Raw genomic sequence first — 16135 nt, 5'->3', positions numbered from 1 at the left:
TAGAGCTGGGGAGTGTGACTCCATATATATTGTCAAGCCACTGATTATGCTAGGAGTATTTAGTATTCAAGTTCCTTTCTAAAATAAGGAATGCGTGGTTTACAAACGCTGTGCAATACTGGTGCATAGGGAAAAAAAACACACACACACACAAGCTATGATATTTGTGTTTTGCCTAATTGGAGAAGAATGGAGAAGACTCTATTTGCTGCCAAGTGTCCTCCAGCAAGAGGCAAGACTAGCTTGGTTCTGAGGAAAACGCGTTGGGACAAGGCAACAGCCTATTCGGATTTCGCTACAGCTTTCTCGGCGGTTCGTCGCGGCGGAGAACTGGTAGGTAATTACTGTAGGAGTATTACTGCAAGTACGAGTGTTATTATTAATTTATTACAGCGACCGCCACCGGTAATCACATTCACAGTGGCACCGCAACCACCAATCTGGACGCACAATTGTGGAGGTGTGGTCAGACCAATTTGTGGTGGTCAACCATGCGTCGTCGACCGTGTGTGAACGCACCGAATCACAGCGAACAATCGAATTCCCGTTTAATATATTCGCAACCAATTTGCTCCCGAATTCTCCTCCGTTTTATTTTACTCATGTACATACTCTATCATTTTTATGAACCAACAAACAGAGAGTAAAAAATATATATATACTGATCGCCCTAACCTGGAGTCTGTTCGGCTGGTATTAAAATCGGTTGATAAATTAGCTAAAGTTATTTTATTGTGAGAAAAAAATACTGTACTATCTGATTCTAGGCGTTCTCACTCCACAGCGTCAAATAGAGGCGTCCGTCCGGATGAAGCGAACTTGCAGTTGGAAACCATCCAGCTCCTGCCGACCGACCCGTACGTATGAATTTGCCGTACGGACGAAGGAAACGAACAAACCGAGCCGAAAGGATGATTCGCGCGCCGTGCCGTGCGTGGCCGAATGCATTGCACCTCCTCTAGCTCACTGTACGCAAAACGGCTGAGCTGCCTTTCGGCACAGGAAAAAAGAAGAAGCAAAATGCCGTGGAAATTCCAGGGCCGGACACGTGCCCATGCGCCGCCTATATATAAACATACATGGCGCTGGTCGTCCACTCCAGACGAGACGAGAGGAGGGAAGCACAAGCCATATTGCCGTTGCACGCCCAGGGTGGCGAACGCGGAGGGAGGAGGAGGAGGAGGTGGAGGGCCGCCGCCGCGGCTCTCCGGCGAGGACGACGACGACGACGGGCAGCAGGAGGCGGCCACGTGGCGAATTCTGTCGGGGTACGAGCGGAGCCGGGAGGCGTCCATGATGGTCGACGCGCTGTCCTCGGTCGTCGCCGGCGGGGCAGCGGCGCCGGCGCCGGTCAGTGGCGGTCACGGTCAGGTCTCGTCGGCGGAGGGGCAGTGGTGGAGCGACTACTACGATGGAGACGTAACGCCGCCGCCGCCGTCCTCTCGTCCTACGACGCCGGCCGCTCACGGTAACCGATCGATCCTTCTCTCGCTCAAAACAGAGCAGCGCTTGGCCTACTCTGCTCAGCCCTTGCGGTTGCTCTGTTCCATTGGCCATGCCACCTGTTGTTCCTATTCTCATTTTTCTTTACGTGCTGGCTTCCCGTTGTGCATGCATGGAAAAAATTGGTAACTACATGTAGTACGTACAGCACAGCACGTCATGGAATTTGTTGGCATGACCTGCATACTTGCTAAAAGGACCGTAGCAGCTACGGCATCCGGGTGGAGTACTGCACACTTACCAGCCGTCACGGACGCTGATCAGATCCATCAAGATAAGACGACTCTGTTTGGCATGGCTCTCGAGATGTCCTCGGTTTCATGATCTGACGTTGATGCTATAACACAGAATCGTTTCACTTCTAAGAATGAAAGTAGGATCTATCTAGTCACGCTAGTTCTTTTAGCTTCACTTTCGCCTTGGGGATCCACTGCAGATATTCTGGCGACTAAAGCTAACAGGAGTGTTGCCAAACAAGATCTAACAGAGCATAATGTGAAAACAAAAATTTTATAGTTACAGCCCTAATCAGTAGTGCTAGATGTAGCTCTAGATAGTAACCGCTAGGGCATACGATACTGCCCTCTGCCGTGTCTACTTCCCATATAATATCTGTGAGCTCAGAAGACAAGAGAAACTTCGCTTTCCCACCACTACCAGCATTCTTTGCCGTGGTACCTAGGGCAGCCATAGCAAATAATCATTTGTCAACATAAACATGATCAAATATACTATATGATGACATCAGATGGGTACATAAATTGCCCAATGCTTCAAATCAAGCATGTTCTTCTCACTTCCTGGATAAACAGAGCCGGACGGATGCACACACACACTCGAGATTCCTCTGCTTTAGGCCTCGTTCGGTTACAATAATTCTTGACCAGATCCATTCCTGCTTTCTCCGTTTCTTCACTATTTTCTATAGCACGGGAACTGTTTCTGACCCGTGAAGACCGGGAACGGTATAAACGAACGGTCCCTTAATAAGACGCTTAGTGTGAAACTGTTCCATTGAGCACCACGTTTGATTAATATATATGACACCAAAATCCACTGCTCTTGACAGTTCATCCACACACAACACGCATCATCCACACTTCATAATTGAGCAGAAATGAAACGGATTCATATTCTTGAGCATTGAGATAAGTAAAGTCATACTATGAAGTTACAACAGAAGAGCAGATAGAATGAACAGGTCCCTCTCTTGTGTTTAAAAATTAACTGCGTGCGTATGTTGGGAACTGTGAATTGTGACTGATAGTAATTCCTATGATTGGGAGACGAGAGTAAAAACGTAATCTTTGAGCAGGTCAGTACTCGTATTGACTAATTGCGATATTGTCGTTGCTCTGTTTTCAGGAGCAGAGCACGGGGCGGCAGGGATTCCCGCGCAGCACTCGCCTGCGGCGGCGGCGGCGTCACCGGGGCCGAGCGAGCAGCTGCCCTCGCCGTCCTCCACCGACTCCGCCGGCACGCCGCGGCGACGGTACCGCGGCGTGCGGCAGCGGCCGTGGGGTAAGTGGGCGGCGGAGATCCGGGACCCTCACAAGGCGGCGCGCGTGTGGCTGGGCACCTTCGACACCGCGGAGGCCGCCGCGCGGGCCTACGACGAGGCCGCGCTGAGGTTCCGCGGCAGACTCGCCAAGGTCAACTTCCCGGAGTACGCCACGCTCGTGTCGGCGCCGCCTCCGATGGTTCGTCCTCCGCCTCCGCCTCTGCCGCCGCCGCAGAGGCCCGAGGCGCTGCTGGAGTCGCAGGCGCTGGCGCTGGCGGGCGGCGACGGGGAGTACTCGGAGTACGCCAGGTTCCTGCAGGGCCCGGGCGAGCCACCAACGCGCCTCTACGACCAGGTGGCGCCGGCTCCCGCGCGCGCTGTCCGGCCGCCCGCAGTGACCGCGGCTTCCGGCTCGTCGTCTTCGTCGCCGTCATTCCCGGTGCTCTTCAGCCTTGGAGGCGGAGGTGGTGGTGAGAGCAGCGGCGCGGTGGGACGTCACCGTCAGTGGTGGCCGCAGGGCAGCGGCTCCGCGAGCGACGGTGGGGCTGGGACTGGCTACCCGTCGTCGCCGACGGCGAGTTGGGAGGACTCTGGGTGGTGGCCGGCGCCGCCACGGGACCCGTCACGATGACGTCGATGTCAGGCTTGTGTCTCCGCAAGCCAATCTGCCCTCTGCACGGAGCGCATTACGATGCTTGTTTTTTGTTACTTGCTTTGTTCGTTCAGTTTTTATTTTTTTTTAAAAGGCGGCAAAAGCTTTTGCCGGATTTTTATTAGACTAGAGAAAAGAAAATAAACGGATTTACAGTTGTACAAAAATGAGCCTAAGCTCGCTGCCACTTTGGCACCCGGACCAACCCCTCTACTCAACTAAATAAACACAACACTTGAAGTACTAGCGAGAAAAACATAAATGGGAGGATTACTCTGCCAATTTGTTAACATATTATGTATATAAAATAGTTTTACTCTGCCATAAATTGTACATTTGAAGTGACGTTGCTTCGTGGTCATCATGAGAATCTTCTGAAGAAATCAATGCAGGCTGCCAGCCTTTCAAAGTTTCAGAATCCACCGAGTACTACTTCTAAGTAACGACGGCTTTACGCATATGGTACATTAACCTATTTAGTCTTTTTTAGTTCACGAAAAGTTTTCCCAAAAAGTGCTATAGTGCCCATCATATCGAATCTTGCGATACGTGTATGGAGCATTAAATGTAGACGAAAAAAAAACTAATTGCATAGTTTGGTTGGAAATTACGAGACGAACGTTTTGAGTCTAATTAGTCCATGATTGAATAATAATTGTCAAATAAAAACGAAAGTGCTACGGTAGCCAAATTTCTAACTTTTCACCGACTAAACACGGGCTTAATAAGGACAGATAGCTTAGCAGGTACTAAAACTTGATCGGGCTAAGCATAGAATATCAGAAATGTTATGGAAACCAATAGCCTGAAGAAAAACACTTTTAAGTTGTTTTAACCCATAGGGATGTCTTGTAAGTTGTAACCCATTCAACTCAAAAAGGTATCAACGTGTAAAAATGGTAGTTGTAGGATTATTACTTGAGAAAGCATTATTTTTCAGGTAACAATCCTTATGCGTTACATGTCTTAGTTTTTAGTTATTAAATGAAGCTCTGCGCTCAACAGGTAGCAAAGTATGATCCTAGATATATTATAAAAATTCGATGATTAATCAAATACTAAATGACTATTTTCTAAGAAAGCTTAGAATTGAAAATCACATATTAGTGAGGTCCATGTGAGGATAAGATATTTGAAAAAGTGCATTCGACTTATATAATCAATACCTAGGATATTCAGCTAACTACATTTCAAATTGTAGCTTTAATTTTTTTTACATAAATGAATGCAACTATGTATTTCTAATTTCAGTTCTAACACAAATTTATAGATACATTTACAGCATGCTGGCAATCCCTGAATTTATAGGAATTGATCTAATTACGGGTAAGCTCTTTATTAAGTGTAATCTGAAACATGTTAGCTAGCGTGTGAGCAGGACTGCTATGTAAAGAGGAATTAATATATCTCAAAACCGTAAGTAATTGATTAAGAAATAAGCCATAATACCAAATGTGTTAGGCATAATCCTGATACCAATAGAAAGAAAATCTATACAATCAGTTTCAGAATTTAGGGGTTACGTCAAGAACACCTCCCTTTGTTGTTACCTAGTGATGACAGACATATCAAACACCTTGTGCCTGAATTCAATCAGTATTTAAGTGCTGCTTGAACTGAATAGAAAAGCAAATAGCTATTTAAGAACTGAAACATAGTATTCTCTTTGCACACCTAAGAAATTGTGACCAAGCTAGTCCATGACAGTGACCAAGCTATTACTAGTTTCTAAATCATAAATAGTAGGTATCAAAGACATTTCACACACATTAGTAGCTATCATACAGTGAGTACAAAGAGGACTGGCTAGAACCAGTACCGCAAACAAGATCACAAAGACAGCCCCAACATGCCTTGATTCATGGTATACTCATGGAGACAAAAGGTTGTGCTGTTTACCTCATGGGAATTTTATCGAATATCTCCTGTGCGCTATAGTTGTCGTCAATGTCCAGTTCATCACCGGCTGGCGTTCCACATCTGATCTGTTGTAATTTATATTTAAAAAAGATACATCAATTTAAAAACTTACTGTATCAAGGATGAACTAATATCTTTTTTTTATTGCAGGATGAACTAATATCTGCTTTAAACATCCACATCAATTGGCCCTTATTGTATTGAAGAGGTTCAAGCGAAAATGGAAGAGACGAATCGAACCAGGAAATGCTATAGCTGGGAAACAGTTTTGTCAAGGTGCAGGTACACATAGAATTGGTTTTTGCTGCTGTGCAGGGTCCAAGCCATCTCTTCACAAATTGATTGTAGCCATCCCACCAAGATTGACAAAAAATCAGTCTTATAAATGGTTGACTAAAGCTTCAGCATGCATCATTGAGGACAAGCACCACATGAGCAAGAGGAAAAACACAAGGTGAGGACGAACCCTTACCAAATTGAAGAAGAAGACACCGTGAGGGGCTGCTGCGTGTGGGGAGACGTTCTGTTCGTCAGCTTGGATTGAACCTCAGTATGATCCTTCAAGGGACGAGGGGGGCTGGGAGACCGAACGACGGCTTGAGTGGAGCCTAGCGGCGCTGGACGACCGAGACCTTCATTGCGAGGGCCGAGTGCTCCATCGACGGGGACGCCCCGCAGGGGTCGCCGTGGCTGCAGCGCTCGAGCTTCACGCCCGCGCCGGGGTGGCCGCAGCCACCGTGCTTGAACTCGCCGCCCGCTCCGGGGTGGCCGGAGCCACCACGCGCGCAACGCCGGTCGCGCCGGGGTCGCAGGGGCCCCCGCCCGCGCTGGGGCTGCTGGCCCACCGGGCCACGTCGGGATGAGGGAGGTGCGGGTAGTCGGAATGAGGGAGGGGCGGGGGCGGCGGAGGACGGCCAGGTCGAGTGCGGTTGTGCCTCGCGGCTCTGTTTCCTCTGCACAACGGGCAACCCTCGGGAAGGTTCGTGGCTTTACGGGCGACGCCCGAACCGACCCGCAATCGGACCGACCAGATCGCATGAACGCTCGATCCAACGGCTAGCGGGTAAACGGGTGATGTGGTCCGATCCGCTGCTCGTCTTTTGGAGACAGGATTCTTATATAGAGATTCTTATCTATGTTTCCGTTATACAATATCATTATATAATATCACAAGAAAACCACATCAACTGTACAACATACCCATGCCCGTCAATACCCATGTGTAGGACGGGCGACCGCACGGAGCCCCCAGCCGGCAAGGGCACCAGATTTTGGCCCTTTATGCACGCATGAACGTTGGCGGTTTGAACTCTGTCTTTCCCTAGTTCATTTATTGCTCTCACACGCATTCTCAGGTGGCTGCCAGGTACAGCTATACTTTACGAACCATTATTTTAAAATTATGCAAAAATTATACTTTTGTTACTAGTTCAATCACATAAAGGGCCTGGTTTCTACTGAAGCTCCTAAAATTCCTGTCACATCGAATGTTTGGACACATGCATGGAGTATTAAATATAGACTAATTATGAAACAATTGCACAACTTGCGACTAATTTGCGAGACGAATCTTTTAAGCCTAATTAGTCCATGATTTGACAACGATATGCTACAGTAACCATGTGCTAATGATGAATTAATTAGGCTTACAAAATTCGTCTCGCAAATTAGCCTCCATCTATGTAATTGGTTTTGTAATTAATCTATATTTAATGCTTCTTATTAGTATCTAAATATTCGATGTGATATGAATTTTAGAAGCGACTAAAGCACCAAACACCGCCAAAGTTCCATAGCGTAGGGTACATGTATAGACTCGATATTTACATATGCAGGTTATTTTCACTCTGTGGATCCGGTGTTGGTATTTGCTTAGAAGGCCATATCCGGCTAATTTTGACATGGCATGTTGCATCTTGTAAACAACAATCATGAAGAGATCTTCGCCAGCCATGTGTGAATGCCTACTACGCGGTTGTGTGCTTAATCTAGATTTTATCATCATGAAGAGAACTTTTGTTTTAGCCAAACTCTATTAAACTTTGTGCTTTAGTCTTTGGACGTGTTCTAGTTTCGGCTAAGACTTTGTAATAATGTATTGTTGAGTGCATGTTTATTGCAGAGACCAGAATAAATTTCCAGTATCTAAAAACATATAATTCAATTGTGATATATAGATTTTAGTTAGTATTACTCTATATGTTTTTATTTATATTCATTTTCCCATTATATCGCACATCTATGAGCATTTGTTGTGCTTAGTCAAAAATTTTGCATGAGCTATGTGTGTATATGTTTGCGATTGAAATCAATGTGCACAGTACATCCCTTGTTGTATACATAATTACATATATACGTGGTCCACTTGATGACACATATCATGCATGTTTAATTTAGTTAGTTTATTTATTTTAAATAAAAAAGTAAAATGGCTAATTTAGAAGCATAAATAGAAGTATTTTTGTGTACTTTTCTAATAATGGTAGAGGCATGAGATTCAGATACAGATTTAGGTGGTTAGTTTAGGTCTTATTAAAAATGGCAAACGTGCATAATTTATTAGATGAAAATTTAGAGGTTATTTTACGTTAATTTTCATAATCGCAGATGTGGATAATTTACCTATAGATTTAAGGGATTACTATAGACCATTTTTATAATGGCAAAGGTGAGTAAGTTTTCAAAAAAGTATTGATCAAAGGGCTATTATTATCAAGGATAATTATAGAGCCTAGCAAATTGACGGCGGGATGTTTCTGAATTTTTTGTGAATTTTAGAATTTATCTTTTTTTAGCGCTTGTCGTAGATATTGTGGAGGCTCCAAAAAGGACCCTCCGGTTAGTTGTGGAAAGAGCATCTCCGGCAGCTTACCTATTCCATCCCTAATACCTGAAAATTTGGATATGAGAGATGGGAGCAGCTCTAGTAGATTACCCATCACAATTCCCCCGATACCTACAATTGTTGGGTCATGCCCAAAAACTCTTTCCCTCTTACCTAAAGAAACGGCATATGCCCCCAGCTCTAGTAGATTACCCATCAAAATTCCCCCCAATACCTACAATTGTTGGGTCATGCCCCAAAAACTCTTTCCCTCTTACCTAAAGAAAGGGCATATGCCCCCCCCCCCCCCCCGCCCCAATGCACTATAGCAGTGTCTCACCATGGCTGCGAGATCGAGGCAGCCCTCCAGAGGAGCTCTGACCGGTGGTGCATAGCGGATGGGAAGGAAGGGAGAAGGACGAGAAAGATTGAGGAAAAGAAGAAAAAGGTAGTATATGGGAGATGCTTTAGGTAATCTACTGGAGGACATGTCTCCTATGGCCAGAGGGTGGATTTGAGGTATCACTAGTAGAGAAACGACCTTTGATCCCACCTCGAAATTTGGCTTTAGTCCCGGTATTTTTCGCGCCCGGAACTAGAGATACCTTTAGTTCCGGTTTGTAGCTCCAACCGGGACTAAAGGACCCTGCCCAATGGCTACTGCGGCAGGCTTTTGCTGCAGGGGACCTTTAGTCCCGGTTGGAGCTACCAACCGGGACTAAAGGTTAACTTTTACTCCCGGTTGGTCCCTCCAACCGGGAGTAAAAGTCTACTCCCGGCTGGAGGCTCTGTCCGGGACTAGGAAGGGACCTTTAGTCCCGGTTTCTATCTCCAACCGGGACTAAAGGTCCCCTCCTATATAGCCCTTGTTCCTCCCCGAGCCCAAGCCACTTCGAGCTCAGTGTTCTTGCTTCATCGCCGGCCTCTCTTCTTCCTCATCACCGGTGTATCACAAGATTTCTTCCATTCCTCCATCGATTCTTCGGTTCTGAAGGTTACCAACTTTATACTCTTATGTTTCATCAGTAGCTTATTTTATTTTGTGGACTATATATATGTGGTTTTTTATGTTAGATTTTTTTATTTGTAAGCCAATTAAGCTCAAAATCACTTTAAAGTTTGCGTATTTGGATGAAGGAAGGTTAAAGTAGTTATTCAAAACTAGTATTGAGTTTTCAATTCTAGCATGCATAGCACACTTCATGGTTTGGAGATATAGAGAATTTTAGAGTTTTTTTTAATTTTATTTGTTTATAAAATGAGAAATTTATATTATATTAAAAATGAGTATAGAGAGTAGATGGCAACTGCTTCCGGGTCCTCGGCCTCTCATCGGGTTTCAAAGCGACTGAGGCCGGACCTTCCTCTCATTGCATGCGGCAAGTGTGAGGAGAAGATTGTGATGGAGTACCGGGTGAGGAAGGAGTGTCCCAACAAGGGCCGTATCTTCTACAAGTGTCCGGATCGTAATGTGAGTTATTTTGTCGCATTTGATGATTATGGCTAATTTATACTTATTTTCATGATGATTGTGATTAAAGTTCTAATTTTTTGTTTTAATTTTAGTGGGATGGCACTGATGTTCAGGCTGGTACTGGGAGGAAGAGTATGTTGAACACGTGCAAAACTCTCTTGCACAGGCGGTTGATGAGGTAGTGATCCTGCGGAAGAAGCCCATAGATGTTGAACAAACGCATGATCTGTCTGTTTTAGTTGGGATTGGTCGCGAAATCCTTATGCTGCTAAAGTGCATTTTAGCTTTAGTTTTTTAGTGGTAGTTCGGATTGTCTACATTATAGTAAGACTTTCATAAATTAATACCTTATGTGGTGGCATGCATGTCGTATAATTAACTGATTATGTTCTAGGTTTTAATATGGTATGTATGTCATGTAATGTAGATGAGCCGGCATTGGATGTACAATGCTGATCGCCGCTCCCAAGAGTTCATTGAGGGCGTGCATTCTTTCTTACGTGTGGCCGAAGCAAACAAACGCGATGGTTTCATGTGCTACCCATGTGTCATATGTAAGAATTTGAAGGAATATGCTAGCTCAAGGAGTCTTCATTCACACTTGTTGAAGTCGGGTTTCATGCCAAACTATATTTGTTGGACGAAGCACGGAGAAACCGGGGTTGTAATGGAAGAAGGTGAAGAAGAACAATGGGACGATGATGACATTATTGCTGAATATGGTGCCTTTAATGATACTGCAATGGGGAAGCTGAAGAAGAGGTAGTGGCAGAAGATGAGCCCGCTGATGATCTTGGTCAAGCCATTCATGACGCACAAAGAGAATGCGAAAGTGAAAAGGAGAAGATCAAGTTCGAGCGCATGCTAGAGGATCACAAGAAATTGCTATACCCAACTTGTGATGCGGGATAGAAAAAGTTGGGTACCACACTGGAATTGCTGCAATAGAAGGCAAAGAATGGTGTATCTGACAAGGGATTTGGGGAGTTACTGAAAATCCAAAAGAAGATGCTTCCAAAGGATAATGAATTGCTCGTCACTACGTATGAAGCAAAACAGGTAGTCTGCCCTTTGGGATTAGAAATCCAGAAGATACATGCATGTCCTAATGACTGCATCCTCTACCATGGCGAGGAGTATGAGAAGTTAGATGCATGCCCGGTATGTCATGCATCGCGGTATAAGATCAGGCGAGATGACCCTGGTGATGTTGAGGGCGAACGTCCCACGAAGAAAATCCCTGCCAAGATTATGTGGTATGCTCCTATAATACCACGCTTGAAACGTCTGTTTAGAAAACCAAGACCATGCAAAGTTATTGCGATGGCACAAAGAAGACCGTAAGGTAGACAATATGTTAAGACACCCTGCTGATGGGTCCCAGTGGAGAGCAATCGATAGAGAATTCCCGGAGTTTGCAAATGATGCAAGAAACTTAAGGTTTGCTTTAAGTACGGATGGTATGAATCCTTTCGGGGAGCAGAGCAGTAGTCATAGCACTTGGCCTGTTACTCTATGTATCTACAACCTACCTCCCTGGTTATGCATGAAGCGTAAGTTTATTATGATGCTAGTGCTCATCCAAGGTCCAAGGCAACCTGGCAACGACATCGATGTGTACCTGAGGCCACTAGTTGAAGAACTTCTACTTTTGTGGAACAGACCAGGTGTACATGTGTGGGATGAGCACAAACAGGAGCACTTTGACATGCGAGCATTGTTGTTCGTAACAATCAATGATTGGCCTGCTCTAAGTAATCTTTCAGGACAATCAAACAAGGGATATAATGCATGCACACACTGTTTCGATGACATTAAAGGTATGTTCTTGAAAAATGTCGAAAGGTCGTGTACCTTGGCCATCGTCGATTTCTTCCTACGAATCACCCCCTAAGAAAGAAAGGTAAGCATTTTAAAGGTAAGGCAGACCACCAGTCCAAGCCGGGCAACCGAATTGGTGAGGATGTACTCAATATGGTCAAGGATGTGAAAGTAGTATTTGGAAAGGCACATGGCAGCGAACCTCTTCCGAACAACACCGACGGTCACGCACCCATGTGGAAGAAGAAGTCCATATTTTGGGAGCTATCTTATTGGCAAGTCCTAGAGGTCCATAGCGCGATCGACGTGATGCACCTGACGAAGAATCTTTGTGTGAACCTGCTAGGCTTCATGGGTGTGTATGGGAAGCCTAAGGACACACTTGAAGCATGATAGGACCTGCGATGTTTGAAAGAACGAGACAACCTACATCCAGAGAAGATAGATGATGGATGCCATTACTTAAGTCCTGCCAGTTACACTCTTAGCAAAGAAGAGAAGGAAAGCATGTTTGAATGCCTAGCAAGCATCAAGGTACCATCTGGATTCTCCTCGAATATAAAGGGTATAATAAATATGCCAGAGAAGAAATTCCTATACTTAAAGTCCCATGACTGCCACGTGCTCATGATGCAATTGCTTCCAGTTGCATTAAGAGGAATTCTACCTCCAAATGTACGTCTAGCCACCGTGAAGCTATGTGCATTTCTCAATGCAATTTCTCAGAAGGCAATCGATCCAATGGATCTAGCTAAACTACAGAATGATGTGGTTCAATGTCTTGTCAGCTTTGAGTTGGTGTTCCCTCCTTCCTTCTTTAATATCATGACACACCTCCTAGTTCACCTGGTCAAGGAGATTAGCATTCTCGGTCCTGTGTTCCTGCACAACATGTTCCCCTTTGAGAGGTTCATGGGAGTCCTAAAGAAATATGTTCACAACCGTGCTCAGCCAGAAGGAAGCATCGCCAAGGGCTATGGAACAGAGGAGGTCATTGAGTTTTGTGTTGACTTTATTCCCGACCTTGACCCGGTTGGTGTTCCTGAATCGCGACACGAGGGGAGACTAAGTGGAAAGGGGACACTAGGGAAGAAAACATATATTGGTACACAGGACAATTATTTTAATAAAGCACACTACATAGTTCTGTAAAACTCCTCCTTGGTGGATCCGTATATCGAGACACATAAAGAGTTGCTCCGATCCGAGTTTCCAGGGAAGTCTGAAGCTTGGATTACGCGTCAGCACATGGAAACTTTCAGCGACTGGTTGCAAAAAGAATGTCAGGGTGATGAGAGTATTGATGAGCAACTGTATTTGTTGGCTAGGCAGCCATCGTGGCATATCCTCACATACAAAGGGTACGAGATAAATGGGAATACATTTTACATAGTAGCCCAAGATAAAAGGAGCACCAACCAAAACAGTGGTATCCGCATAGATGCCACCGACCCTAATAGAAATAAGCAAACATATTATGGCCGCATAGAGGAGATATGGGAACTAAACTATGCACCTACTTTTAAGGTACCTTTGTTCAAGTGCCAATGGGTAAAGGCGACTGGAGGCGGGGTAGCAGTCGACAACCAGTATGGAATGACAACCGTGGACCTCAACAATATTGGGTACAAAGACGAACCATTCGTCCTTGCCAAGGATGTGAATCAGGTGTTTTATGTCAAGAAAATGTCTACAAAACCGAAGAGAGGGAAAAACAACAACGACCCAATCTATGAGCCAAAGCGCCACATAGTTCTTTCAGGGAAAAGAAACATCATCGGAATTGAAGACAAGTCAGACATATCAGAAGATTATGAAAAGGATGACCGAATTCCACCCTTCACAGTGAACAAAGACCCAAGCATCCAGCTAAATGATGAGGACACTCTATGGTTACGACGTGATCATAACCAAGGGATATACGTTAAGAAGAAGTTCACTACTGTGCCCGCTTGATATATTTAGTGATGTATTAGACCTATTATGTAATAATTGTGACTTCAGATTTTTTTGTCGTGTTTTCATATTTTCTATGGTTTAAATGAATTTTCTGCTAGACGGTGGATTTCCCGTGGAGAATGTGTGATGAAAAACCAAATGATCAACGTTAATAAGATGTGAAAACTAATTTCCTGTCGAAAAGCAATAGTTTTAATGATTTTAATTAAGTAGTATATTTTTGCATGGTGCAAATTGTAATTATTATTTACACTATGTCAAATATTCATACAGTAAAACAAAAGAGTTTAGGTTACAATTTTTTGTTGTGTATAATAATGCAAAACCAAGTCCAGGATTTTTTTTAATATTTTTATTGGTAATATTTTATTTATTAGGCAATTAATAACTCTATGCATTTTTATATAAAAGAAATATATAAAAAAAGAAAAAACTTATGGAAACCGGAGAAAGCCAACTGCAGACCACCTTTACTCCTGGGCCTAAAATGCCCTTTACTCCCGGGCCGTGGCTACACCCGGGACTAAAGGTGGGCTGCGTATTCGTAGCCCACCAAAATGACCTTTACTCCCGGGCCGTGGCTACACCCGGGACTAAAGGTGGGCTGCGTTTTCGCAGCCCGCCAAAATGACCTTTACTCCCGGGCCATGGCTACACCCGGGACTAAAGATTAGACCTTTAGTCCCGGTTCTAATCATCACCCGGGACTAAAGGGTCTTTAGTCCCGATTCGTAGAGGCAACCGGGACTAAAGGTCTCCCTTTATAAAACCTTTCTGCCTCCGCCAAGCCTCATCTTCTCCACCAGATCGATCTAGCAGCGCCGCCGCCCCCAGGCCACCCTAGCCTCGCCTCACGCGCGCACGCTGTCACCGACCGGCCAGCGCACGCCTCACGTCGTCCTCGTCCCCGGCCCACCTCGCCCCCAAGCAGTCTTCTCCAAGATCCGCAGCAGGCCACAGCTACGGCACGTCTCCAGGTTTGGCCCCGGTCTCCCTCTTCCTCTGCACTTCCCTTGATGATGCCGTAGTTGGTGTTCCGACGACGATGGAGATCGCCAGGCTAGGTTGGGAAGATGCATATCGGTATTAGTGATCAGCGGCGAGATGATTAGTGCTGTGCATGACAGTTGTGTGTGTTGCTATTGCTAGGAGGTAGCATGCTCAAGTGTAGAAGGGGCAAGGGCCAAGGGGCTTGTTCTGTCATCACAAGAGGGAGGACGACGGTTAGCAGTGTGTTTGTGAACCTGCTTTGCTGGCTGGAAGTCTTTCTCGCGATATATGTGTTATTATAGATGCTCAAGATATTGTTAATTAGTTCTTATAGATGCTCTACTAGATGATCATGTTTATTAGAATTATGATTTTATACATTTGTACATACTTGTTGCAAATGAGCTTTTGTATGAATCTAGAATCTGGGCAGGAGCTAACTTTGATCTGGTAGGAGTTATGGCTGATATCATGAGCTTTTGCAATTTCTACAAGTCATAAAAAAAGATGCTTCTGTATGAATCTAGAATTTGTGCATGATCTTTGAAGTTTGGATTGGAACCTGAGTGGTAGAAACTTTTTGCGACAAAATCTCTATGCTGATGAGAGCAGCATTGACAATGGAAGCATTTTTCAAGATATAGTGAGATGCTTGCTTTTGCATTTGTTTTGTACATTTTGCTGTTATAAACAATAGTTTGCTGATTTCCATTAGTATCAATTTGGCTCATCAATTTGGTGCATACTTCTGTAACATATTTTTTAGTAAAGTCTAAGTCTCTAACATGTTTTTTTGGCTGCAGGAGCTGGACCTCGCGTTTGACACCTTGGATGTGAGCCACTGCCGCCACCATATACAATCCGTTTATGATGGATTAATTGCTCCAACCTTTTGTAATCGGATGGATGCGTGTGCCGAGCCCTCGTGCCGGCAATCTTGTAATGCCATTTTGCATTGAGCCATCGAGCTTAGTGGAGCATGGGCGCCCCTGGTGTCTCGTCATTTCCTCCTTTTTGCGTGGTAGCTTATGACGAATAGTTAGAAAATTGTAGAAAATCCATACTAGTTGAACTTGCGGACCGTGTTCATTTCGGCGAGCATGTTCTCTGCCAAGCGGTAACGGACGTCAAGGAGGAGCTTTGATTCTATGAGGGAGAGCGGCAATGGTCGTGGAAGACCGTGTTCCCTTCCTCGTTGAATCGGAGCTCTTCTGTGGCCAAGTACAGTGCCGTCCGGTGGAGAAATGCTCACCAAGATGATCACGTAAGCAAGGTCAACTAGTACGGATGGTTATTTATTCACACGTCCCGATATTGTCGCAGTAGTCTGTCAATTACCATACCCAAACGTAGTATATATATAAATATAAACGATAATCGATTGTTATGTGTGTACACTCCTATTCTTCTGTTAATTTGCGGAAATATCATGTGAATTACTTACCTGCCGCAGTAAAAGACGAGAACACAATGACCATGGCCACGGCCATG

General features: G+C 44.8%; 1 protein-coding gene across 1 annotated transcript; it reads left to right on the top strand.

Moving 5' to 3' along the window:
* The first annotated feature begins 1020 nt into the window (after positions 1-1020).
* On the top strand, positions 1021-3749 carry LOC136479477 (ethylene-responsive transcription factor ERF110-like). Its single transcript, XM_066477337.1, has 2 exons — positions 1021-1468; positions 2869-3749. The coding sequence occupies exons 1-2, from the start codon at positions 1021-1023 to the stop codon at positions 3633-3635; spliced, it is 1215 nt and encodes a 404-aa protein (XP_066333434.1). The 3' UTR covers positions 3636-3749.
* The last annotated feature ends 12386 nt before the right edge of the window (positions 3750-16135 follow it).

Source organism: Miscanthus floridulus, chromosome 9 (assembly GCF_019320115.1).
Source record: "Miscanthus floridulus cultivar M001 chromosome 9, ASM1932011v1, whole genome shotgun sequence".
Lineage (NCBI taxonomy): Eukaryota > Viridiplantae > Streptophyta > Magnoliopsida > Poales > Poaceae > Miscanthus > Miscanthus floridulus.
The sequence above is the reverse complement of the archived record's forward strand: the minus strand, read 5'-3'. Positions and strand labels throughout refer to the sequence as shown.